Source organism: Sturnus vulgaris, chromosome 19 (assembly GCF_052056855.1).
Source record: "Sturnus vulgaris isolate bStuVul1 chromosome 19, bStuVul1.hap1, whole genome shotgun sequence".
NCBI classification, from domain to species: Eukaryota; Metazoa; Chordata; class Aves; order Passeriformes; family Sturnidae; genus Sturnus; species Sturnus vulgaris.
The window spans coordinates 2,666,044-2,692,402 of NC_142261.1; the positions used below are offsets into that span (position 1 = coordinate 2,666,044).

Consider the following 26,359-nt stretch of genomic DNA (forward strand, 5'->3'; position numbering starts at 1 on the left):
TGGCTTTCAGCTCACTTTCTGCAGTGACAGGAGCACGTCACTTCCAGGACTCTGCCACTAGGGAGCATTTATTGTTATTAAATGGAACAGTGAAACAAAAAGCACCAAATCGATGCTCCAGGCTGTTTTTGGGAGTACAGACAGCAGAGCTGGCAACCCACCCCACCTGCTAACACGGCCTGTGGAATAGTGCTCACTATTAATTTGTGTTTATTACTGCCATTCTTGAATGATCAGCAGCTTAAAAGCATAAAGCCATTACAATTGCTTCACCCAGAAGCCCAGCAGGGTTAAGAGATCTTTGGAATGATGAAAATATGATAAATTTCTAAGTGATATTCACACATTTCTCAGTGTTACCACTTAAAATAATTCAGTTGGCAGGGATGTAGAATGATCACTTCAGCCCAGCTCAGGATTCACTGTTCTTTCATTGCTAAAAAACCTTTACAATGTTTGTTCCATTCTGATTTCTAAAATTCTCTGCAGGTAAATGAGAGGTAAAAGTGTCTACATCAGCCACACGCCTTATTCAGTTAAGCTCAGCAGAAAGGACAGCAGATGAAAAATTTTAATGCCTTAAATTCTTATTGTCCCATAAGACAGGTAGAGGAAATTAGATGTAAAAAACCTCAGAAACTATTCAGTGAGGAACAGTAATTTTATTTAATCTACTTCATGCGTAAGCATGGTAGAACCCCCAATTTAACTTTGGCAAATATCACAAAAAAAACCCCAAAACAAAAAAAACCAAGCAGCCTATACAGAACAGTGAGAATGCCAAGGATACGGGTTCTCCACAGTTTCACTGCAGAGCAAATGGATTTAGAAGCCTCACTTTTGCTATATCATTTATAACCATATAATTAAATAAAGGTAGTCTTCCACTATCACTTCTTGACTTCTCCAAGATCTTCAATGCTGTCATCATCCACCTAGGGAGAAAAAGCCAAAACACAGCAAATTGAGTATTTTCTTTTTACATGCCTCCTTCAATGTGCACCCCTGTGAATGTAGTGAAGTGTGGGAGAAGTGAACAGCACCATTCCAAATCCCCTGCTGCAAATCCTGCGTGAGTGACATGTGCTTACAGGACACAGCTGAGCCTGCAGGGCTGGGAATAAAGACAGGCTATGGAGTTAAACCATAAAGAATTCCACTTGGGAAATGCCAGCACAAGGCAGAGTCAGAGAAAGCCCTTGCAAGTACAGCTCTCAGCCTTAAATTTCAGTCCAAGCCACCCTAGCCGATCTCTTCTGAAGCACAAATGTGTGGGGCTTGGGGCTTTTTTGTTTTAATTTTGCAATATTTTAAGAGGTGTTGAAATATAAGATTACAATATAAGAATACTTATACACTCACTGTTAAGAAATGGTCACAAAGAAGCCACAGATATTTGACAGGTGGATTTATTCTGACATGCCTCCCTTACTGTAGGGTGGGAATGCAACAACTGCTCTTTTATTTTTGTGCACCGATCTGTGCTGCCAAAGATGAAACCCTTTCCCAAAATCACTGGAAAGTCACAGGCTAGTGTGGAAAAGTGTGTGTCTTCCTGACAGAAAGAAGAGTTTATTACCTCAGGCCACTTCTCCTGGATGACATCAATGATGTCATCTGTAAAGTCCCCCTGAATGATGATTTCATCTTCTCCTGTTACTGAGGCACCGCAGGAAAATTTCTGAGCAAAAAACCTTTGTGCTTCCTTAAGATCGATTTCTGCCAAGGGGAAAATGGACAATTTAAGTAGAGTTGTTGTCATAAAAATATTTTCTCAAGATCAAAGCCAAATTCTTGTTTTAACTTGAAAAAGTAGTGGCACTTTACAGTTGAAGCTTTGTTAGTGTTTCCATTGAAAGCCAAGTCTGTTGTTTACACCCAAAACATCTGACTCTACAGATCTACAAATGTTTCAAGGTAGGAATTGCTCAATGTTCTGTTGATGTGGGTCTGGACCCTGTTTCAAAAGATCTGCAGCCCTCTTTGTCTGAAAAATCGTGGCAGTAAGTACCTTAATGATTTATCCCTGTGGGAAGTCAGTGTACCTTTGACATGCTTTAAGAGGAACTTTCATCTCATTGCTGGAAGCAGATTCCCCACAGGAATACAACCAGAAGAAATACCATGAGGTTAAAGGCAGGCACATCCAATAGCAGGAAAACCCAAACTCACCAAACGTGGCGAGGCCACACACTCTCGTCACGTATTTTTTCTTTGCTCTGGGAATTTTAGCTATAGTAACTTTCTGTGGTACAGTCTTCTTCTTCTGTTTTATCTGACCTCTCCCACCTTTAAAACAGAGCATAAGGTTACATGATTAATTAAATTATGTCATAGATCATCAAAGGAAAAAGCATACAAGGTCAGATTTTGTCCCTATAAACAAAGAAATTGTTACTTCCCCAACGCTGTTGGTAAACAAAAATGAATTTTGCACATTGTCTCAGGTTTATTGTTATTTAAGAAAGATCTCATGTCATCAAAGTCCAGTATTATGGGAAATAACAATATATACCTGTCAAATGTGCATTCAAGCACAGGTTGCAAGCAGACCCTCCCTACAATCAGCAAAAAAAGGGTTTTTCCCCACACTTTACCAATCACCGTGTTTGGTGCACATTTACATTGTTCTTTGGGCTGAATTTTTCTTTTATATTTTCCACAACTTTTAACATCCTCAGGGTTTGTGTGTGAGGCAAAGCAATGCTCATGCCCATTTCCTGAGGCCACAAGGTCTTGTTTTCCTCAGGCTGCCGGGTTAAACAGCAGATCAAGTTCATTTAACACCACCTTTCCCACCGCCTGCTTCCAGGCCAGCCTGTGGGAACACTCCCCACATCAGGCATTTCTGAGCTGGTGTAAAGCATGCAAGAGATACATTCCACTCATTAGGATTCTTCAAGCCAGATTAAGATCTCGGCTAACTTCGTGTACAGTCACCAAGTTATTCCAGGGGAACCAAAGTTTCACGTTTCTGAGCCTTCTCAGCATGAAAACCTAAAGAATTTATGACAAGTAAACCAACCCCTGTGACTGTTCCTGTTTCTAACAAGCAGCACTTTCAATTCTGTTTTATTATAAACTGGTGTCTGATAATTTTAAGACAGTAAATTTCTGTCTTAAATTTTCTGCAGTGAGTTTCTGCACTGTCTCATGAAGTTTGTGCTTGTTTTCCCTCACATTCTTATGGTCACTCTTATACCATCCAACTTAACACCATACTATAAGTTTTCATGAAAGTTCAGATTCTAGGAGAAAATCACTAATAATTTTGAACACAATTAAATCACTAAACATTTTAAAATCACTAATCACTAATCATTTTAAACACTATTATTTTAGCACCAAAAACCAGATGGGAAACTAATCATACTACCCTTACAACAAATTAATGTTGAAATAAAACATCCTAAAATCTCTGGGAAAAGCATCCAAGTTACAGAATATGAATTACTGTTGTCACTAGACATGCTGAGAAGGTAAATTAAACTGATTACCAAGATACCAGAAATAAACCATAAATATATGTGGCATAAAATATGAATCTTACTGGGTATTAACTGTAATTTCTGGAGCATTACACACAAATGACACTGCACAGGCAAATGCATATTAACAGCTCCAGCTGATTTATGGTGGAAGGTATGTTAATTAATTCAGCAGAAAGAGCTCCAATGATCAAAGATAAAAGTGTGTTTAAATTGTTCCACATAACTTTTTATCTTCCAAAGTTGGGCTTTGAAAATGTTTTTCATTAGGACTGCTGGGAAGAGACACAGCTGCTAATGGAGACACAGGTAATAGATTTAAAAGCATAAAACCAAATCCTGTTCCATGAATACAGAGAGGTGGGAAGGAACAAAGGCAAAAGCAGAGTCATGAGGCATTAACAGAGGGAAGAACCTTTGTTCCACTCTGCAAGCAGCCCATAAAGTGCTGCTCAACAGGGCAGAGCATTCTGGGAGAAATGCCAGCTGATTTCAGGTTGGGAGGAATTGCTCCCTGACTGTGACAGCAGTGACAGGAACAATGGGGCACAGGATGCAGGTCACCTTTCCCTGCCTGTCCCTCCTGTCCAACATTTCCACTGGCACAGACCACAGGGAGGAAGATATTCCCTATGTTCTGTGCAGAGCTAACCACCAAAATGCAGGGAATTCGTGCCCTGCTCCAGACCAGCAGGTGAGAAAGGAATGCCCCAAACTGCTTTTAAATCAGTACCACAATCAACTATTTAGACCTTGCCTCTCTTTTGCTTCTTCTTCTCCTCTTCTTCTCCTCCTCCCACATTTCCTTGGCCTTCTCCAACCCCAGCTTCCTGTTTAGGTGAATTTTCTTGAATGCATCAGAAAGGAGAGAGGGGGGAAAAAAGAATAAAATTAGCCTTATGGACAGAAATCTGTAAGGTAAAGTGATATTTTCCCACATCAGTAAACTATGCTGAAGTGCAGCAGCCTTGATTGATGCATGTTACATCTTCATTATAGTATTTATGCAAATTAGGCTCCAGAAAAGCCTCAGCTCAAATTTTCAGTGACAATTTCAATAAAGGTTCTTGCACAGAGAGACAGAAATTAATGATAATGTTAATATTGAAATTCCAAATGCAAACAAAAAAGTTCACAATTATTAATGACCTTTCCTCCAGCCATCCACTGCAGACTGGACAGACATAAAATCCAACACAGTAACTCAGGAAACAAGTGCATGGATGACTGTTTATGACAGGAACCTTAAGAAAGCTCAAATATTATTAATAAAACTACACAATGATTATGTAGTGTTTTCTGACATTATAAAACCTATTTCTCAGCATCCAAAGCATTAACTTTCACATGACATTGGAGGAAAAGGAAAGAGATAAGAACTGGACAAGCTCAGATTTTTCTAAATATGTCCAAGGACACATATCAGTTAGAAAATAGAAAAGACTCTTACCTACTGTAAGTTTTGCAAACTCATCTGGAAAATTCTTTTCTAACCATTGTCTGCATTTAGTCACATCAGGCATGTATTCACAGTACTGGAGAAAAGCCATATGAATGTTGTTAGTGGAGGAATGACAAAATACTTCACAAATACACCAAAATAAGGCATAATAGGAGAGAGGGAAATTTGGACAACATAAAATTAACTCACCTCTGTTGGCAACGAACAGACTGGAGAAAAAAGGGGGGAAAAAAGAGCAGATTACAAAAGGGATTTTTTACTTTTTACGTTTTTACTTACAGCCTTAGTAATTAAATTCCAAATGGTGTTTTAAAGTCAGGGACGAGTTCTTACATAACTTCTGGTTATAACCACACACTGACTCAAAAACATTTCTTTATTGTTGCCACTCCACATTTAAATTCCTCTCTCATTAGACCTGTGCTCACATGCTCTGCATTAGGATAAAACCATCACAGCAAGAGCTGCCAGTCACTGAGGGAAGGGGAGAGGATGCCCAAGGTTGGGAAAAGCTACAGAACAAAACATCACTTCTACCAGAGGGAAAAGAGACACTGAACAGGTGGTTTGATCAGCTTTCCTTTCTCCAAGAGCTGCCAATGTCCCAAAGAGGGGACACCCAAACCAACAGTGCAGACTTTTACACACAACAGGGCTGTTTCCTACTGCCCTGCAACTGTATTCCAGCCTGAAGCAAAATGACATTCCTATCTAAAAACACACCTGCCAAGATTATTTACTTCCCTTTAAATTCCACCCACTACACAACTACACACGGAACGAGTAAAGGATACTTGTAAAACACAATATAGCGATTTAATGAATTCAATTTCTTGCTATCATACTAATGCTCAGAAAATATTCCTTTTCTGTGCTAATGGCTTTAGTGGCTTCCTGCAGGAAGAGATCTGTGCTCCCACTCCTTTCACACCCAGGACTTGCCTCCACAGTAGAGGACCCGCAGGGGGTAATCGGCGTCAGACCTGGCACCGCTCCTGCCGTCCCCTCTGCAGTCAGGGACCACGGGCTCAGCCACATCTGTGGCCATGTCACAGGCCTGCAGGGCACAGGGTGAGACAATCAGGACCCAAAGTCTGCGTTTAAGTCAGGCACATCCCTCCCGACTCAACAAAAATCCCAGAGGAAATACGTGCGAGTGTCAAAAGAGTGTGAGAGATCAGGGAGAAGAAAATGGGAGTCAAAAATAATGAAAACAAGGGGAAAACTTCTACAAAGGACATCAAAGAGTATTGGCATTCCAGCACATAAGGGGAAAGAAGCCAAAGTGCCACAAAATGAAGAAAGACCTTTCAGAAACCTGCATGGAATTACAGAACACACTGGTTTAAGGATAACATAAAGTATCATGTTAAATCAGTGGCACAAGAATAGTGAGGGCACTGGGGGCAGGTACCTCTCGCATATTAATAAAGGAAAGGGATCATTTAAATCAGTGCCTGAAGAGTCACAATCTGATCCAAGTACACTGGGGGAAAAGAAACACAGTATAAAAAAAGGAAAGCAAACTAAGCCACTAATGGATTTAATGGTGGTTTACACACAGGTTTTCAAGCAAGGGACTTAGAAGACAGGAGCCAACAAGGAAAGAGTTTGGAACACACAAGAAATCCCCCAGGACGACGGGAACAAACAGGATATGTGTGAGGGACCTTCGGATGTTGTACAAGCTGTGCTGAACAGTGAGAAATGCTGAGGGAAAATTCCAGAGGTGGTGGATTCAGGGAAGGGGGACAAGGACAGGCGGTAGGTGGGCACAGGGCGGGTGAGGATGCTGGGGTGCTCATGAACACCCCAAACAGGCGCGGGGGGTGCTGGACGGTCAGGGGCCAGAAGTGAGGGCGGGTCGGGACACCAGACACGGTGAGGATCGCGGAGCCGGTGGGACGGGGGGAGCTGGGGGGATTTGTGGGGGCAGAATTGAGGGGATAGGGGGGAGCCGAGGGGATGCGGTTCAGGTACCTGAGGAGGGGCGGGCTCGCAGGGCGGGGCGGTGCCGGGGCTGACGGCAAGGAGGGCGCCGGGAGGATGCTCGGTACAAGCACCGGGGGGATCGCTGCGAGGGGCGGCAGCGCCGCAGCTCCGGAGGAGAGGGAGCGGGCGGGTGTGGGAGCCGCCAGGCGGGGGCTGAGCGGAGCGGGGCGGGGGGACCCGGGGGCGGTGTCGGTGTTACCGGAGGCCCCTCGGGCCGCGGCGGGTCCCGGTCCCTCACCGCGCGCGCACGTGCGCCCGCCCCAGCGCCGCCGTCTCGCGAGAGGGGCGTGCACGGTTTGACCGCGCCGGCTCGCCGTACCGCAGCGGGCAGGGCCACGGGCTGAGCCGTCACGGGTTCAGGCGAGCTACGGGGCGCCGCAGCGGCCACTTCCCGCCGGGCCGCCGCAGCCATGCCGCGGTACGCGCAGCTGGTGATGGGCCCGGCGGGCAGCGGGAAGGTGAGCGGGGGAGCGGCGGGGAGCGGGCGGCGGGAGCCTGCTGACGGCTCCTGACGGCCGTGTGTGCTTTGCAGAGCACGTACTGCTCCACCATGGTGCAGCACTGCGAGGCGCTGGGCCGCGCCGTGCAGGTGGTGAACCTGGACCCGGCGGCCGAGCTCTTCAGCTACCCCGTCATGGCAGGTGAGCGGCGGCCCCCGGACAGCGCCGGGCTCGGCTGGGCTCCAAGCGCCCTGTGGGCTTGCTACCAGACAAGTTGTATTGGTCTAAAACGGAGCCCAGGCAGCAGTGGGGGAAGATGTTGGAAAATCGTTTTAACAAAATAGTGTGTGATCTTTGTATCAGTGAATAATTCTAGTCCGGTACCAAATAGTGCTCAGTGCCTATATCAGAGATTAATGCAGTCTTGTAATAGGGATAACTCCCTACATCAGTCACTGTCCCTACTCTCTGTGCCAGTTCGTGCTTAATCCCTGTATTTACCTACACCGGTGATTGATACGTAGTGGCAGATGCTTCAGTTTTGAAAACAACAGTGTTTGTGTCTGTAAGATACAAAGATGATAAGAAAAGTGCATCTTGACCTGGCCACATCGCTGAGATACTTTCAGAACAGATTCATTAGAAGATTAGATGGATTCATCAGGACCATCAGAGGCAAATCTGGGGAATGAGATGTTTCCCAGACAATCATCAGGAACCCTCAAAAGATTCCCCCCAGATGAGCCCGGGGAAGTATTTAGCATCTATTTATTTGGGGAATTAAGGCATTTGGGTAAGTTTCCTGAACATAAGCTGTTCTGTTTGGCTGCTGGTTGTGCCTGTGCCAGGGAGATTACCCTGCACCCAGCACTGCTGTAAAGTCGTGCTGGTTTTCTCAGCTGCCAGACTGCCTGCAGAGTTCATTTCCTGGCTTTGGTGACGTTTGTGTTGTCGCAGACATCCGCGAGCTGATAGAAGTGGACGATGTCATGGAAGATGAGTCCTTGAGGTTTGGCCCCAATGGCGGCTTAGTGTTTTGCATGGAATACTTTGCCAATAACTTCAGCTGGCTGGAGGAGAGCCTCGGGCACGTGGAGGATGACTATGTTTTGTTTGATTGCCCAGGTAAACACACGCCGATGTTTTGGTATCACCCTTCATAAGCACTGGAAAATTTGCAAATTGGAAAATTTTATTGTAGATGGCCTTGATAATTCCCATTTTGTTGAGCTTATAATATCTGTCAAGAGTCACTTTCAGGTGTTTCAGGAGTAAACTTGGTCCTGGGCTGATGTGGGTGACTGCACAGATGTTTGGTAGCATCATGAGCTGTGGCAACTGCAAACTAACACTGACTGGAGACAAAAGGAGGAAAAGCCCCCTTTTATTTCTTTTCCACATCAGCCAAACACAGTCAGAGCTGCCTAAAAAGAGAGTGCTTTCTTTATCAGTTTTTATTTAAGTGCAATTCCCACGTCTATATATAACTGTGGACTGTTTCCTGTTTGCTTCACATTCCTGCCTGTTAATATCCTGAGTGTGCCCCAGGTCAGATCGAACTCTACACGCACCTGCCAGTCATGAAACAGTTGGTGGAGCAGCTGCAGCAGTGGGAATTCCGTGTCTGTGGAGTCTTCCTTGTGGATTCTCAGTTTATGGTGGAATCTTTTAAGGTATCCATTTGAAATCTGTTGATAAAGTTCCTTTTTATAAAGAACAAGTCTGAGCCATTCAGGGAGCTGGGTTTGCCCAGAGGAAAAATTGCCAAGTCCAGGGAGATCTGGTTGCTGTCATCAGCTGCCTCAGACACAGCTTGCAGCAAGGACAATCCCAGATGGATGTAAAGACAAGCAGCACTGTCAGAGTGGTCAGACTGGGACAGGCACAGAGGGATTGTGCAGTGAATGTTCACAGAGTCAAAACTTGACTGGGCAAACCCCAGAGCAGCCTGGTCTAACCTGGAAGTGCCTCGATTTGAGCACAGATAACCTCCAGAAGTCCCTTCCAACCTAAATTCTTTTGTCATTCCACAAGAGCTTTCTCAGATCCCAAGAACAAGCTGGCTACCTTCCCCATTAGCAGTAACTGTCCCAAGAAGGGTTTGGGTTTTCTTAATGCCCTTTTCAGTGGCAGATCCATATTTGAGGCTCCAAAAATTGAGGAGGTACTTGGCCCCTCCTTTTTCCAACAGAGAGAATGATTCCTCATATGGTTTTGTGTCCATGTTCCATATATTCATTACCAGATTTGGCCTGTGGTTGAGTGTCCTGTGTGATTGTGTTGTGTTTTTCTGTACTTTAATACATCATTTTTCATCCTCTTTAAGTTTATTTCTGGAATCCTGGCAGCTCTCAGTGCGATGATATCTTTGGAGATTCCACAGATTAACGTCATGACCAAAATGGATTTGCTGAGCAAGAAAGCCAAGAAGGAAATAGAAAAGTAAGTTCCAAAAAATTATTTACTCTGTAGTATAATATACTGAGGCAAAGTTCACTGGAAGTGCAGTGTAATGTTTCCCCCAATTAAAACATACTCTTTTGAAATGGGAGAAGATGGTTTTGTTTATTTCAAACAATAATCTTTAAACATCTGGGTAGGATGCTTAGTTTAGTCAGAGTCAAAAGAATAGCTCCATGTTTGTACTGATCTCTGGATTTTTCTGTAAATAATTATCCTGGATCTTTTGTGTCATTCTGAATGACAGGCTTTCAGTGTTGATGATGACTTTCTTTCTCCAGGTACTTGGATCCAGATATGTATTCTATGATTGAAGATTCTACAAATATATTGAAAAGTAAAAGGTTTAAAAAACTGACCAAATCTATATGTGGATTGGTAGGTATATTGCTTTTGAGCTGGTACCCTAAAATTCACTATCACTTTTTGCCTCTTTTAACTCAGTTCTTAATTTTTTCAGATTAGCAAGAGATTCTTGATACTACTGATATGATACTCTTGATATCTGGATTATAGCAAATAGATTTTCTTTGAATTCTTTTCTGTTTTCAATTTTGGGAATTGGCTTTTGCTACTGTGGGAGTGGTAGGTGTTCTGAGCAGGGAATTGCTATTGGTTTGCAGTGTGACTTTAAATGGTATTTTAGAAGTCCAGACAAATGTGGTTTAAGGAAGTGGCTTAGAGTGCTGTGGCTGAAAATGGACTTTCTGCATTTCCCTACCAACATCCTTTGAATCCTTCTACAGATTGATGACTATGGCATGGTTCGATTCCTGCCTTTGGATCGCTCTGATGAGGAAAGTATTAACATTGTTCTGCAGCACATAGACTTCACCATTCAGTATGGAGAAGATCTGGAATTTAAAGAACCAAAGGTAAGGGAGCATTGGTGAGAAGATGAAAAATTAGGAAGTATCCTTAATATAAGTTGTAATATAAATATGTTCTTTGCCTTGCTAATCAATTATTAGATTAAAAATCAGATTTTTTTCCTGCATTACAGTTCAAAGTCTCCTGATGATTCCTGTGTTCAACCGAGGAAGGTTTATATTTTTCTGGGTTTTTTTTTTCAGGAATGTGAAGAAGACAAATCTGCCCTTGTGGATGAATACTTTCAAGATCGTGTGGATGAGTAAAAAACATGTTCAAACTGGGAGGAAAATACTTCACTTTTCGTAAAAAATAAAAAAGAAATTAAAAATCCCCAACCCCTACACAAAACCACTTGATGTTTTATCTGTAAAATAACTAATATTTATAGTGGAGCGTGAGTTACATGACCTCGTAACTACTTTAATAAACAATTTTTTTTCTTATGCTTGTGTGTGTCAGTACATATAAAAGAGCCACAACTGGGAAAGAGGTTCAACAGATAAGCAAATCCTGCATATCTAGAGGAAAAGGGCTCAGAAAAAGCTGTATGTGGCAGATCTTGATCTGGCTGAATTAAACCATTCAAAAGTTGGGTAAACTACCGTGGTTTACCTCACCTCCAGACTGCCATTGGGAGGAGCCATGCTCAGGGCGTGTTGAAATGATAAACCTCAGCCCTGCAGTTGAATTACTGTGACTCACCTTCCAAACCTCCCCATTTTGTCTCCCTGACTCATGCCGAGTGTCGGACAGCAGGTGACAAATTCAGCATTCAACGTCACAGGGACGGTAATGGATTGATAGCAATTGGAGTGTGCACCTTAAAATATGGTGTCCCTCTGAACACAACGCGTTTGGACCCCTTTTGTGCCTCCTTACACGAAGTGCCCGGTGCCGCCGGCTGGGCTGGGCTGGAATGGCACAGGAGAGAAAACAGCTGCGAGCGAAGCATCCCGGAACCCCTGCCCCGAGCGGGCGGTGTCTGACAGCGCTGCCTCCCGGGATGCCCTCCCGGTACCGGCAGTGCCCTGGTAGAGCAGTGCCTCTCCGTGGCCCTTTCCCCGTACGGGCAGTGCCCGGGCACAGCGCTGTCTCTCGGGATCCCTTCCCGGTGCGCTGCCTCCGGGGCGGTGCACGGCTCCCGCTTCCCCTCCTCGCACCGCCTCTGCCGCTGCCTCATTTCCTGCAGCGTAGGCGGAGGAGGAAGCTCTGTGCCCGCTTTCCTGGCCGGTTCGCCCCGCTTCCCCTCCCGCTCGGCCCCGCCGAGCCGCCTCCTGTCCTTCGAGATGCCGGTGAGCGGCTCCGCGGCCGGCGCTGCGCGGCCCCGGCGGCGGCAGCGCGGGAGGAGGGCGCGGGGCGGCGGGGCCGGGCCGGGCGCGGCGGGGGCGATCCCGGGCCGGGGAAGGGGCTCTGCTGCGGGGTCTGACCGCGGGTACTGCGGGGGTAAAGAGGGGCTGCAGCTGCGGGGAGCGCTGCTGAGAACGGGGAATGGCTGTTAATGGGTGGCTGCTGCAAGGCCAGCGCCTTCCTCTTCCTCCTCGTCCTCCTGCCAGGGATCCACCCGCAGCCGGGAGGGTGCGAGCAGTGGGGGAGAGGGCGGTCACAGCAGGGCTTTGCTCTGGCTTTGTTTACACCACCTTCCTCTCAATGAAATAAACTGCTTTTTAAACCCAGCCTCCCCCAGTCACATCCTCCTCTGTCCCCCACAAAATACGTGAGGGATTCCCAGTGGCCTGGCACAGTACCCAGAAAATGTTTGTAAAGTGCCTAAAACTAAACTCATTAGTTGTTTAAAATCAGTCTTCTAGGAAGAATTTGTTAGATGCAGAAAGCTGGTTTGTTTTTCACTTAAACCAGTTTTGTTGGTTTGTGGGGTTTTTTTTTACTGCTTTAAGCCTGGCTTTATTTATAATTATCTACTATTAATAGCCAGACATGGAAATAAATTACATATTTTTTAATGACCAACTAACTTTCAGTGCAATGCCCCAAAACTCAGGCAGGTGAGTGGGGCTGTTACCCCTTGGTTCTGCCAGGATGGGGTCAGGCAGCCTGGGAATGAACTGAGCCTGCAGACCAAAACCACAAATTTTATGCCATCTCCCACCACTGTGACTGCAAGTACTGGCAGTGGTGGTGCTTTCCTGGCATTCACCAGAATGGCACCAAAATCTGGACCTAAATAGAAAATAGCAATTGTTTGTGCAAGGAAAAAATGCTGGAAGCATCATAATGAACTAGGCTGTGACCCTTGTTTGATGAAGATGTGACTGGATGTGGAAATATCTATTTTCAGTAGGATCAATAACCAGCTCTCCCTGTCTCTAGGCTTACCACTCCACTTTAATGGACTCGGACACCAAGCTAATTGGGAACATGGCACTGTTACCCATCAGAAGCCAGTTCAAGGGCCCAGCACCTCGAGAAAGTAAGTTTATAATATTCCCTGAATTACTGGATGTAGCTCATCATCTCAGGGGTTGCTCTAAGCCAACCCCATGCAAAGTGGCCAGAAGAGTCACCAGTGGGAAATGGAGTTTAGAGCAGAGGAAAGTTTTCAACTACTTCAGTTGTGCAAATCGTAGAAAATAATTATGCACAGATATCTGTGCTCTGTGTTCTGCTGAATTAGTTTCAGTAATCCAAGCCTCTGGTTGCTGTTCTGGTGCTTCCCCCGTGCTCCTGAGCAGGGTTTTGAGGAGGCTGTGGTGGTGTGAGGCCTCTGTGTCAGAGGAAGTGGGGGTTTAGCTGCACAGAGCTCGTGCTTTGGGTTGCAGCCGGCCGTGCTCGGCTGCTCTGAGGGACAGCAGCACTTAAGGGTGTGGGGCTGAAAAAGCTGAAATGAAGTTCCAGGCACAGGGCAGGGCCCACAGGCAGTTGGGTACAGACTCCCCTTCAACTTCCAAGGTGTATTCCCCAGAAATGTGGCAGTTCAGTTTGAAAAGGGAAACGTAAAGGGAGTGCTTCTGGATTGGTAGCAAAAGTCAGATTGTCACTGTGTTCTGCTGCCCTCCTTTATTTGAAAAGGACAGTGCAATCTGAGTGATTGTGCTGGTATGCTTTCTCCAAAAACATTTTTTTCTATCCTTTCATGATGTTAAAACTCTGATGAGTTACTCAAAAGTGGTAGAAAAGTGGGGAACTGCTGAATTGCTGCTGTTTGTGAAGTGACATATCACAGGGGAAGGAGAAGGGAGTAGGAAGCTGAAATATTACAGTCTGAACTGATGGTGTTTCTGAAGTTTTCTGTTATGTGGTGCTGACTTCTGCTTTTTGTAAATACCATGGTTTTGCTTTTGCAATAATCCTTATTTATGTATTTCAGTGAGTAAAACTTATGACAAATGTAGTGTAACAGTGCACTGCTTAACTCTGTATCTCTTTTTTATTAGCTAAAGACACAGATATTATAGATGAAGCCATCTACTACTTCAAAGCTAACGTTTTCTTCAAAAATTACGAAATTAAGGTAATTTTTTCGAGATACTGAGCATATTCTAGTTCTTTGGAGGATTGGTGCTGTGAATATAAATTTATTTTCAAGGAAATAATTCTAGAAGATCACAAAAACTCCCCTTCCACTTAATCTTTAAAGTAGGGTAAATGTCATGAATTGCAAATCTCTCTCTCATGGGGAAACAAAATGGCTTGAATTAATTCCTGTTCCAGGCTTTATCAGTTTCACAAAGTCCTGTAATCTAAGAGTTCTTGCTCTTGTTTTGCAGAATGAGGCTGACAGAACGCTGATCTATGTGACTCTCTACATTTCTGAGTGCCTGAAAAAGCTGCAAAAGGTAAGAAAACTGAATTTCTGTGCAGGTGGGAAACAGTCTGTTGTGAGGAAAGGATTTCCTGATATTATTTTTCCAGGGGAACAAATAATCCTGTTCACCCCCGTCCCAGTTGTCAGGGCCTCAAATACTCCGAGGCTGTGGACGTGCTGTGTTGCTCTTCTTGATGAGTTTTCATGTTCCAGATTTGTAAAATATTTGGGTCTAATACTGTGTCAGCTTTTGTTCATAGCTGCTAACCTATTGTTTGCCTGGTTCTTCCAGTGTAACTCCAAAGGCCAAGGAGAGAAGGAAATGTACACACTAGGAATCACTAACTTCCCAATCCCAGGGGAGCCTGGCTTTCCACTTAACGCCATTTACGCCAAACCTGCCAACAAGCAGGAGGAAGGTAAGGCTGACCCAGGGTCTCTGAGGGTCACACTTTATTAACTGCACTGTTGTGACTGCAGTTAGAAAAATTACTGTTAAACCTAAATCTTCTAAATCTGCAGTCTGTCTTCTGAAGGCAGCACAAGCTGGATTTTCTGACCTTGGGGATTCCCCAGGATCCATAGGTGAATTGGGCAAATCAACTCAGCCAGCTGGGAGTCCCTGCAGATGTGAAACTCCCTCTCTGCTTTAAGCAGTGATGTCTGATGCCTCCAGTTAAATCCAGTTTGAGTTGGTGCTGCCCAGTTTACCCTGGTTTTGCTTGCAGAGGTGATGAGGGCCTACCTGCAGCAGCTGAGACAAGAAACCGGCCTTCGCCTCTGTGACAAAGTGTTTGATCCTCAGAGTGACAAGCCAAGCAAGGTAAGAGTTCAGTGAGGCATCACCACAGAGTTAATGAGAGGTTGGGGGTGTTTTCCCAGCCACGTGTGGAGGGCCGTGAGGTGATGGGGTGAGGGTCAGGGGTGGGTAACTTCAGCCAAGCCTGTCTGATTTTCCAGTGAAGTGGCAGCTGCAGGTTATCAATAAATTTAATGTAATGTGGTATGACAGTGAATGCCAGTTTGGGTTAGTTTCAAAAGCAGGGCAGTAATAAGAGGTGTCTGGTTCAGCTCTTCAAAGCACTGCACATCTGCTCTTGGCTGGGGTTGCAAATGGAGTTCACAAGCACAAGAGGTGCTGTTTCTCTTCCCAGGCAGCTCTGATTTGAGAGCTGCTTTGAAGTCGATTGTTTAACCTCATATCCAGATGGAAAAAAATCACTAATCAATGAATAAGTCACCTCCAGAGTGTTCACATGTTTCATGTGCAAATGTGACTGCATTTAATATTGAAATTACTTAGGCTAATTTAGTTTCAAAGGCATAGCTTCCTGATGCATCCCTCATTTATTATTATATTGGAATAAAATACAATAAAAGTAAAATAAGAGAAAGTAGAATTTCCAGTTTTCATTCAAAGTCCTGTGATATGAACTCGTTGTGTCCATTCCTATTGTCTTGTTCACCTCAATTCCAGTAGAAACCAGTGTGGAAAACTATGTGTAAAACTGGAGCCTTAATATTTGTTGTGTGTCAGAGACTGAATACTTTAAAGTCACTGGAAACCACTTCTGCAGATTTTCTGACTCTGTGCTTCCTTCTGCAGTGGTGGATCTGCTTTGTGAAGAGGCAGTTCATGAACAAGAGTCTCTCAGGCCCTGGGCAGTGAAGCAAAGTGGCAACAACCTTAAGCATTTCCACAGCAAGATGTTCAAGTATTTTGCCTTTGTTTTGGATACATTTTGTACCAAGGAAGAATTAAGTGCTAATGAAGTAAAAAAAAAGAAAAAAACAAGAAAAAAACCAAACCTGTCAATGAGTGATAGAGGGAGGGAGAGCAAAAAGATAAGTTGTGTAAGCAAATATTATTAAGCTGGTGCTTAATAAGTGATTTCTAATGTGCTGTTTCAGATGCAAGCTGCTTTGTAATCGTGGCTACAGCATTTAAAACAGGGCTTGTATTTAAGAGAAGAAATGGGCTTGGCTGTGGGGCAGGGGAGCTGTGTCATTGCTCTGCTGGCTGGAGTCTGGGTGTTGTAATGTCCAGGGAAAACAGACCTCTCACGCTGTGTTGTCCAGTGCAGTGATTTTTACCTTGTTTTCAATAAAATTCGCTTGTAATTAATGTGGTAACTACTGTGTGTCTTATGGACAGCCTTCATAGAAATCAAAGAGGTGGGTTTACTTTGTTTTGGTTTGGTTTTGGGGTTTTTTTTGTGAAAGGCTTTGGGGTAACCTAATTGTGGCCTTTCAGGACTTGAAGGGAGCCAACAAGAGCCTGGAGTGCCAGGAGAAGGGGGAATGGCTTTGAACTGGCAGAGGACAGGTTTAGATTGGATTCTGGGAAAAAAAATCTTGCCTATGAGGGTGGTGAGGCCCTGGTACAGGGTACCCAGAGAAGCTGTGGCTGCCCCATCCCTGAAGTGTCCAGGGCCAGGTTGGATGGGGCTTGGAGCAACCTGGCACAGTGGAAGGTCTCTGCCCATGGGTGGAACGAGATGATTTTTAAGGTCCCTTCCAACCCCAAGCATTCTGTGATTCCATGATTTCTGTGTAACATTCATCAGTAGGAAGTGAATAATTCTCACTGAAAACTGGGATTAATAGAGGGCGTGCAGTTTGCAGCCATTTACCTGTTTATTGAGCAGGCTGTCTCTGCAGAGCTGTGCTCCTGAAGAGCCTTCACAGGATAACACAGGCAGATCCCACACAGCTGGGTCTGTGGCTGCCTTCCTGATGGTGCATTCAAACACTCACAAACTGCTAAAAAGCGGCTGTTGTGATGATTTCTGGAAAAACACAAATCCACTTTTAGTTTATTCAGGTTTTGTTGACTGTGACACGAGTCATACCAACACATTTTTAGTGTTACCTAAAACCCAGTGCTGGTGATGTTTTGCTGCCTGGTGTATTTGCTGAGAGCCGTGTTCCTCTCCCAATAGCAGTGATGGCATGTCATACTGAATTTTTAGGAATAGGATAGCCGTGTTTTAAAATATTTTTGTAAAGGTGGGAAAATAAAGTTTATTATTCATCTCTCAGTCTATCCCTGTAGTTAACGGTAGGCCTAATGAGGCATTTCCCAGAAGAAATGTAGGTTTTAGAAGGTCTCCTCCGTTACCAATTTTCATAGGTAGCGTCGTTACCTCGGAGACCTCAGTCACATTTAGCTGCAGCAACCATCAGCGTATTCGCAGAAGGACAAGGGGAGGATTCGGGAGCTGTGGAGGTACTAGGAGCGTGTGTCTTGCACAGAGCACCCTTAGACGAGCCCATCCCCTCACAGCGGTGCTCGCACTCCGCTCTCCCCTCACGGCCGTTCCCGCCGCCGCGGGGGGGTCCTCGGCCAGGGCTGCCCTCCGCGCGCCTGTCGGGCCGCGCGGGCAGTGCCTTGGCCGCCTGCAGGCGGCGGCGAGCGAGGACCCCTCGGTGGCGCCATTTTGGAGTGGCGGCGGGCGGCGGCGGCAGCTCCGTGCCCGGTGTTTCGCTTGGGGTCTCTCCCGGTTCCCCCTCCCGCCCTGTCCCGTCCCCTCCGCCCCCGCCCGCGGCAGAATGAGTGTGGTGGAGCACGTGCGCGAGATGGCGGCCGCCGGGCTGCACTCGAACGTGCGGCTGCTCAGCGGGCTGCTCCTCACCATGAGCGGCAACAACCCGTGAGTGCCCCGCCGGCAGGGGGCGCGCGCGGGGCGCGGAGCGTGGGGGGAGCGAGGCCGCCTTTGGGCTGTCCCTGTCCCTGTCTCGGTGCTGGCTTTCCCCTGTCCCTGTCCCTGTCTCGGTGCTGGCCTTCCCCTTTCCTGTCCCTGTCCCTGTCCTGGTGCTGGCCTTCCCCTCTCCTGTCCCTGCCGGGGATGGAGACCGCCTCTGTTCGGGTATCAGCATCAGCGTCCCTTTGGGGTGCCCGCTACAACATGGGTGTCCTGGCAGAGGATCACAGACTCACCGAAGGGACCTTGAAGATTGTTTTGTTTCACCCCTCCTGCCATGGGCAGGGATGCCTTGCACTATCCCAGGTTGCTCCAAGTCCTGTCCAGCCTGGCCTTGGACACTTCCAGAGATGGGGCAGCCACAGCTTCTCTAGGCAACCTGTGCCAGGGCATCCCCACCCTCACAGGGAAGAATTTTTCCTAAAATTTAAACCTGCCCTCTGTCACTGTGAAGTCATTCCCCTTGTCCTGTCGCTCCAGGCCCTTGAAAATCTTGAAAATCTCTGTGTTTATTGTTGGCTCCCTTCAGGTCCTAGAAGGCCACAGTTGGCTCATTTGGTTTGCACACATACTAAGAGTGTTATAAAGGGGGTCTGTATAATGTAGGAATAGGGATTAGGACCAGAACGGCTGAATAAGGAGCTGGTTTGCCTTTTAAACTTGAGTCCATTCAAACAAAACTCTGTTCTGAAATCTGAACAGGCAAAATGCTCGATCCTTACCTAATAAAAGGGGAATGAATCCTAGGAGAAAGTTGGTGCAGTGTAAAGCATATTGACAACCTGTGGCTTGTTAAGGAAAGGATGGGGCAGTGGCCAAGCAGCCAAACATTGAGCTGCTGATGCTGATGAGGTGTCAGGAGTGGCTTTTGGATTTGTTTGTTTACAGATAAAAGAAATTGGTGAGATAACCCCTGTGTGAGGAGTCAGTGCTGTTACTCAATGGTCTTTCCAGTGCAATAAAGAAGCTGCAGCAGTTGCAAGTTGAAGCTAGACAAACCAAAGCTATGAATACTTTGAATCTGTAAGGTTTTGATTCTTGTGTGGCCATCTGATCTCAGCCTTTCTGTCTGCATTTCTTCTAGGGAACTGTTCTCTCCCTCTCAGAAGTACCAGCTCCTTGTCTATCATGCAGACTCCCTCTTCCATGACAAGGAATACAGGAATGCTGTCAGCAAGTACACGATGGCCTTACAGCAGAAAAAAGCCTTAAGTAAAACCTCCAAAGTCAGACCTTCTACTGGGAATGCTGCATCAACACCCCAAAGCCAGGTATTTAAGAATTGACAATGTGCTGCATAAAGTCATCACGTTCCCCCTTCCAGTTAATGTTGCTGACTCAATATTTACAGAGTCACTGAGGCTGGAAAAGATCCTTAAGACTGAGTCCCTGCCAAGTCCATCACTAACCATATCCCTGAGCATCACCTTTACATTTCTGTTAAAAACTTTTGATTGTGCATTTGTCATATGTCAAATAAACCTGACATAATAATTTAAGGTTAGTTAGTTTGCTAATATCTGTGGTGTTTTCTAATGCAAAACTTAAAATAGCTTCTGACATGAAGTTTTTCTGTATGTGTACTTCATACTTTTAATTTGAGGACAGGAACAATATGAACTAGCAGTGAGTTGCATTGTTAACTTACATGCACCAGATATTTTTCAACACAGTATAAATATTTATGAGGAAACCTTATTAAAAGTTTCACATCTGATTAAACCAACATCGTATTTAAATCTTCCATTTTTGTTTCAGTGTTTACCATCAGAAATTGAAGTGAAATACAAAATGGCTGAATGTTACACAATGCTGAAGCAAGATAAAGATGCCATTGCTATTCTTGATGGGATTCCTTCCAGGCAGAGAACTCCAAAGGTGAGTTCTGGCAGGTTTTAGTCACAAGTTCTTGGTCACTGTATCTCTAGGGCACAGCATAGTATATAGGTTTAATTGGCATTTGGTAGCATAATGTTTGGTAGTATTTCCTAATTAGAATTTAAGAATTTAATGTTAGAATTTAAAGAAAACAATGAAAAGAGTTAAATGTTTTGTGCATCTTTATTAACTTTTTGTATAGTTTGAGCAAAGCCAAATCCTTGAAAGGCTGGAGACTTTGGCAAGTAGAAGGTTTGCTAGTGCTCCATCTTTTAAAATCTTTTAATCCTTTTGAACAACAGTTTAGATAATGTTAAATATTTAGATCCCTTTGTGGTCTGCAGTGCCAAATCTGTGGAGTCTTTGCTCGCTGGCTCTGTTACTCAGAAGGGCTTAAAAGATTAACACATCAGATCAGTCAAGTATGTTTCATGTTAAATTGCCCTAAAAGTGTACATGGCTTAAACTCCAGTTAATGTCAGAATGTTTTGACCAACTTGCAGAACAGGAAAAAAAAAAGAAAATATTGAGAAAAGCAAACTTTTTGCCTATATAGACCAGTAAATGAAAGTGCTGCAGCAGAAACCAGCTGCTTGTGAGGAGCTCAGATAATTGCTGTTCTTTGGTCAATCACAGCTTCATTCAGAAGCTGAATGGAAACTTTCTCTCCCTTGCTAAGCTAATTCAAGCACTTCCATGGATACAGAGGGATTCCTGGAAGGGACTAATTAATGGATGTACAGATCCTTCTTGGCATCGTGTACGAGCACTTGCCCATCTTTTGATTTCTTTGATGCACTGTGCACGTACAAAAGAATAAAAGAATTTTATTTCTGTTCTCAGAAGGAAGCCACAGTTTTCATTTTGTACTATGTGGTGCCTTAGAGTGTTCTCAGAAATGCAGGTTATTTGTCTTCTGCCCAGAACAGAGGCAGGCAGGCTTGAAGACAGAGTTGTGACTTTTCTTAGTGATTCTTTCTCCTTCCTCACCCTTGACTGTCCTCACATTTCTGCTGTCTGCAGATCAATATGATGCTGGCAAACCTCTACAAGAAAGCAGGCCAGGAGCGCTCCTCGGTGACGAGCTACAAAGAGGTGCTGAGGCAGTGCCCCTTGGCCCTGGATGCCATCCTAGGTGAGTGTCTGCACTCTGTGAGCACTGCAGTGTTCAGCCTGTTAGAACTTTAATTACACTTCTGTAACTGTCTTGTATTTGCATGTCATACCCACATTATAGAAATTGTAACAAGCCCTGTAACCGGCTGTTTGTGCTTGTCAAGGGACGGAGTTTCTGCTCCTCAGACAATTTGTATCAAAAGCAATTTTGGGTGGCTGAGATTGATGTATGAACCCCTCTAAACAGGCTTGCTCTCGCTGTCGGTGAAGGGAGCAGAAGTGGCCTCCATGACCATCAACATCATCCAGAGCATTCCCAACTTGGATTGGCTCTCTGTGTGGATCAAGGCATATGCCTTTGTGCATACTGGAGACAACACCAGAGCAATCAACACCATTTGGTAAGAGTTGAAAGAGCATGGTGCAATCAAATCACAAATAAATTCTTATATATTATGATATTCAAAATGTCATTCATAAATAATGGGCATTTTTTCCCCTTTAAGCTCTTTAGAGAAGAAGTCGTTGCTGAGGGATAATGTGGACTTGCTGGGGAGCTTAGCAGACCTGTACTTCAGAGCTGGAGATAATAAAAACTCCATTCTAAAATTTGAACAAGCACAAATGCTGGATCCTTACCTAATAAAAGGTGAGTAAATCCTAAATCCTGAGAGAAGGTTGACCTGAAGAGTAACAGCTCCATGCAGTGGAATATTGTATATTGTTTACCCAGCATTCGGTTCAGAATTGACATTGAATGAAACTGCATGTCTTGACCCCTTCCAGGTAGTTGCACAGTTTAAAGTAGGTGTTGGTGGTTTTTGTGGCTTCTTTTTCTTGTGAATGAAGTTTCCATTTCCTGAGGACTGATCCCCCACCGTGTCTCTTTAGGAATGGATGTCTATGGTTATTTATTGGCACGTGAGGGCCGGCTGGAGGATGTGGAGAACTTGGGCTGCCGGCTCTTCAATATTTCTGACCAGCATGCAGAGCCCTGGGTGGTATCTGGGTGAGTTGTTTGGTTTCCTTTCTCACCTCAGCTCTGGATTTGCTGAATGTAGTGGGTTACAGCTGACACGGTGGGTTCAGCTTGTTTTGTTCAGAAGGTGCTTTTATTTCCTGTCTGTTCCATTCTTGAGTAACTTGTATTAACTCTGTAAATATCTATAGTGTTTGTTTTCTGTATGTTTGAGTTGCACACCTGTGCAATACCAGCAATATATTAAACAGTTTTAATATTTATATTGAGGTTTTAAACATTTCTGAAGAAGTTTTTTTCCTTAACTTCAAATGCAAGAAATTCAAAACCCCCATGACTGTGCGCAGGCACCGCAGGCAGTGCACATTTACAATCCCTCTCCTTTCTCTGTAGGTGTCACAGTTTCTACAGCAAACGATACTCCCGTGCCTTATACTTGGGAGCCAAAGCCATCCAGCTGAACAGCAACAGTGTCCAAGCGCTGCTGCTGAAGGGGGCGGCTCTGCGCAACATGGGCCGGGTGCAGGAGGCCATCATCCACTTCCGGGAAGCCATCCGCCTGGCGCCCTGCCGCCTCGACTGCTACGAGGGTGAGCCACGGGCAGCTGCTCACAGCTGCTCCCTGGGAGGGTTGGTGTCCTGCTGGTGATGAATCAAGGGAATGGACAGCAGTTCTGCCCTCCTGTTGGCTTTCTAGTAAATTATTATTATCCCAAAAATGATGTGAGCTGGTGAGGGGTGCGAGAGAAGGCGTGGGTTTGTAAGAATGATTTTCAAGAAAGGGGTTTTCTTGGTTTTTGTTTTGTTTAATCTGGATGTAAACAAACTTGGGTGTTTTGAGCAGCTCACTTTTGGATGATGACGTTAACTGATGGTTGTTTTGTCGTACTTGTTTAAATATTTAAATCTTGTTGATCTCAATGGCAGTTTCAAGTAGTGAAGTGTTAATTATCTCAGTATTGGAATTAGACAAAAACATAAGATTAGGTGTACTTAGGGTTGAGGGGTTTTTTTCAGTGCCTGACCATTAATAAACATCAAGTCAATTATCCGTAGAATGAGTATGTTGGCATGCATAGATTCACTTTCTCAACTGCAATTTATATTTGCTTATTGGAGTGTCAGCTGTTCAGTGCTACTAAGTGCAAATAATAGTGGAGGGGTGAGTGCCTGTGGTGCTGACTCAAGCCCTGAAGTGTTTCCATCTGACATCACCAGGTCTCATCGAGTGTTACCTGGCATCCAACAGCATCCGTGAAGCCATGGTGATGGCAAACAACGTGTACAAAACCCTGGGGGCAAACGCACAGACCCTCACCCTGCTGGCCACAGTCTGCCTGGAGGACCCAGTCACGCAGGAAAAAGCAAAAACATTGCTGGATAAAGCTCTCACACAAAGACCTGACTATATTAAAGCTGTGGTAAAGAAAGCAGAACTTCTCAGTAAGTTCGTTTTTCCCCCGTGTTGGTTTGTTTAAAGATACCCTTGTACATGGAAGGGTGTTCTGGAGCCACATCCATGTGAAGGATGTAACAGTGATGATACAGTCCAGGGGTTTATCAGTTCTGTCCTGAAGGAAAAATCACAGGAATCTATTGCATCCAGCAGCTGATATTACATTTAAAGCAATTGCAAACAAAATGTTTTGACTTCAAAGTAGATGTAATTGTAACTGTAACAGCTGTGGCAACAAAAAATTGTTTAGAGTTAATCTTGCAAGAAGCAGAGCATTGCTGTCCTTGATGACAGTTCTGGGGGGACAAACAAACAGCCTTGTGATGGGAAGACTGTGAACACTGTGACTTTTTATAGATTTGTCTCAACTATTGATTAAAACAGTAGTGTTGCCTGTGAACAGGTAGGGAGCAGAAGTATGAAGATGGGATTGCCCTGCTGAGGAATGCCCTGGCCAACCAGAGTGACTGTGTCCTGCACCGCATCCTGGGGGACTTCCTGGTGGCTGTCAACGAGTACCAGGAAGCCATGGACCAGTACAGCATAGCCCTGAGGTAAAGCACACCCTGAGGCTGCAGGAGGTTTATAAGAACCAATAATCAGTAAAAAGATAAGCTACTAATTGATTAGGATGAGAAACAGAGGTGGCTTTGTATCATTCTCCCTTAAAACAAGCAAAACCACACAAATGACACCCTGGTCATGAATTGGTTGGTCTTAAGACTTCTAACTGAGAATGCAAAATGTAGGGACTGTGTTAATGCTAAATATGTCACTAGGCTTGTGATTCCTTGACTAACAAAAGGATTAAGGCATGGAATTATTTATGGTTACTAATTATTTTATAGTCACTAATTATTTTATAGTCAGACTTTATGATCCATTCCTTTACACTAGAAAGTGCATATAAAAATGAGCTGTTCGATAAATTTAAGTAGTATGATTCAACTTAACATAATCTAAATGCTATTTTAGGGTGTTGCTTTGTTAAATATTCCCATGTTTTGATTGCAACATCTTCAACTTGCCTTAAACCCAGCACATTATGTCCGCTGCAAACTTGCATAGCTTAAATGGGTCAGCTGGTTTTTGCCTGCATAGATTATATTTAGTCAGAGTCATTTACATTTTTACTGCTTTCATGTTACTTTATAATTAGTATTGTTGGGAGAAGTGACTAAGTTTTCTGGAAGAGTGGGATGTTTAGATAAACGTGTTCTTGGGGATCAGAACTGTTTTATAAAGAGATTGAAGACTCAATGTTACAGCAGCTCAAGAGGAAGTTGCATCATCATCTAAAATAAGCTTCCTGATGATGTTAAACAGGAAATGCAGACAACAGGATGAGATTTTATTGTTACTCTGAGGCCACAAAGAGAAAAAGTTTCAAGACAATGCTTTGTTTTTCTTCCTTTCTTCAGTTTGGATCCAAATGATCAGAAGTCACTGGAAGGATTGCAGAAAATGGAAAAAGAGGAAAGTCCAACAGATGCCACCCAGGAAGAAGATGTGGATGACATGGAGGGAAGTGGAGAAGAGGGGGACTTGGAAGGCAGTGACAGTGAAGCAGCTCAGTGGGCAGATCAAGAGCAGTGGTTTGGGATGCAGTAAAAGCCTCCTGCTGCTTGGTTTGAACACACCACTAAGGCCACTCTTCTTAGAAGAACAGAAACTATGATTTGTTTCCAGTAACAAAGGACATTTTTTTGTTTGTTTTTTAATAGACTCTGAAACCAATTAATAGTTCTGTGCATCTCAATACTGTGGAGATTCCTGATGCTTCTTTATTTATTAAGTGTAAGGGACTAACTGCATCCGAGGTTATTTTGCAACTTTCATTTTGAAAAGTTCCTGCTAAAACTAAAACCATCAGAATCTGAGGTGTGCAATGAGCCTGTTTGTGATGAAAACAATGTCTGAGTTCTGTCCAAGGCTGAGTGTGCTTGGGCAAGTTGTAAATACAGTAGTTTGTACTCCTTTGTGGGAAAGGTCTTGCTCATTTGTGTGCAGCCATTTGAGTCTGGGGAAGCTACTTGAGTGTGGCTGAAAACAGCACTTTTCCTTTGCTGTGTTTGTTGAATTAATTTGTCTTTTTCTAGGGCATTACCTGTGCTGTCCAGGATAAATTTGGGACAATAGGCAACTTGGACTTGCAGGACACTTTTTGTAGCTGACTGATTTCTCTGTGTACAGAATTGAGCCAGTGGTGGAGAATTAAAGCAATTTCTTCAACCCTTACTAAACCCTGCAATCACTCAAAGTCTGTACATGAGCATTTATTTTAAAATATAGTTTAGTTTTATTTCAGTATGTTCCTGGAAGGTTTTGCAGCAGTGACTCAAAGCACTTTACATTCTGTGTACAGCACTGACATTTAAAATGCTATAAAAAGAATTCATCCCTCTTCCCTTGCACTGCTGGAGAAATGTTAAATTTTGCAAATACACATATTGTCTTGTTTTTTTCCATGTTTATATACTTCCTGTTTTTGTCAGGTAATTTTTGAATTAATATCTTTTCCCTTCACCTTTTGAAGCAAAATTGCTTCATGTACAAATTCCCAACCTCAGCATTTCAAGGGTGAACTGCTTTGGGTGATCTAGAAACTGTTTCAGTTCTGTGGGCTTGATGTGTGGGAAGAGGAATTACTTATTTTTCTTACAGTTCTGATTTCCTTAGTCTTTACCAAAGTGTGGTTTCTTAATCTTTATATCAAGAGTTTAATTCTTCTTGCATTTACTTTGTTGC

General features: G+C 44.3%; 4 protein-coding genes across 4 annotated transcripts; 3 read left to right on the plus strand and 1 right to left on the minus strand.

Moving 5' to 3' along the window:
* Positions 1-642: 642 nt before the first annotated feature.
* Positions 643-7,029, minus strand: DENR (density regulated re-initiation and release factor). The gene is made up of 8 exons (XM_014874923.2): positions 6,931-7,029; positions 5,893-6,007; positions 5,140-5,159; positions 4,939-5,023; positions 4,246-4,335; positions 2,173-2,289; positions 1,580-1,719; positions 643-935 (listed from the first exon to the last, which is right to left on the minus strand). The coding sequence occupies exons 2-8, from the start codon at positions 5,996-5,998 to the stop codon at positions 891-893; spliced, it is 603 nt and encodes a 200-aa protein (XP_014730409.1). The 5' UTR covers positions 5,999-6,007; positions 6,931-7,029; the 3' UTR covers positions 643-890.
* Positions 7,030-7,265: 236 nt separating this feature from the next.
* Positions 7,266-11,158, plus strand: GPN3 (GPN-loop GTPase 3). The gene is made up of 8 exons (XM_014874924.2): positions 7,266-7,400; positions 7,475-7,583; positions 8,340-8,507; positions 8,931-9,055; positions 9,709-9,824; positions 10,124-10,220; positions 10,589-10,717; positions 10,916-11,158. The coding sequence occupies exons 1-8, from the start codon at positions 7,353-7,355 to the stop codon at positions 10,976-10,978; spliced, it is 855 nt and encodes a 284-aa protein (XP_014730410.1). The 5' UTR covers positions 7,266-7,352; the 3' UTR covers positions 10,979-11,158.
* Positions 11,159-11,900: 742 nt separating this feature from the next.
* Positions 11,901-16,603, plus strand: ARPC3 (actin related protein 2/3 complex subunit 3). Its single transcript, XM_014874925.2, has 7 exons — positions 11,901-12,007; positions 13,044-13,143; positions 14,108-14,184; positions 14,441-14,509; positions 14,771-14,897; positions 15,207-15,301; positions 16,085-16,603. The coding sequence occupies exons 1-7, from the start codon at positions 12,002-12,004 to the stop codon at positions 16,145-16,147; spliced, it is 537 nt and encodes a 178-aa protein (XP_014730411.1). The 5' UTR covers positions 11,901-12,001; the 3' UTR covers positions 16,148-16,603.
* A 1,313-nt stretch (positions 16,604-17,916) lies between these two features.
* ANAPC7 (anaphase promoting complex subunit 7) lies at positions 17,917-26,075 on the plus strand. Its single transcript, XM_014874928.2, has 11 exons — positions 17,917-18,131; positions 19,267-19,453; positions 19,941-20,060; positions 21,084-21,195; positions 21,424-21,577; positions 21,683-21,825; positions 22,068-22,185; positions 22,549-22,745; positions 23,374-23,598; positions 24,015-24,165; positions 25,033-26,075. Exons 1-11 carry the CDS (start codon positions 18,031-18,033, stop codon positions 25,220-25,222), a joined length of 1,698 nt encoding a protein of 565 aa, XP_014730414.1. The 5' UTR covers positions 17,917-18,030; the 3' UTR covers positions 25,223-26,075.
* Positions 26,076-26,359: the final 284 nt, after the last annotated feature.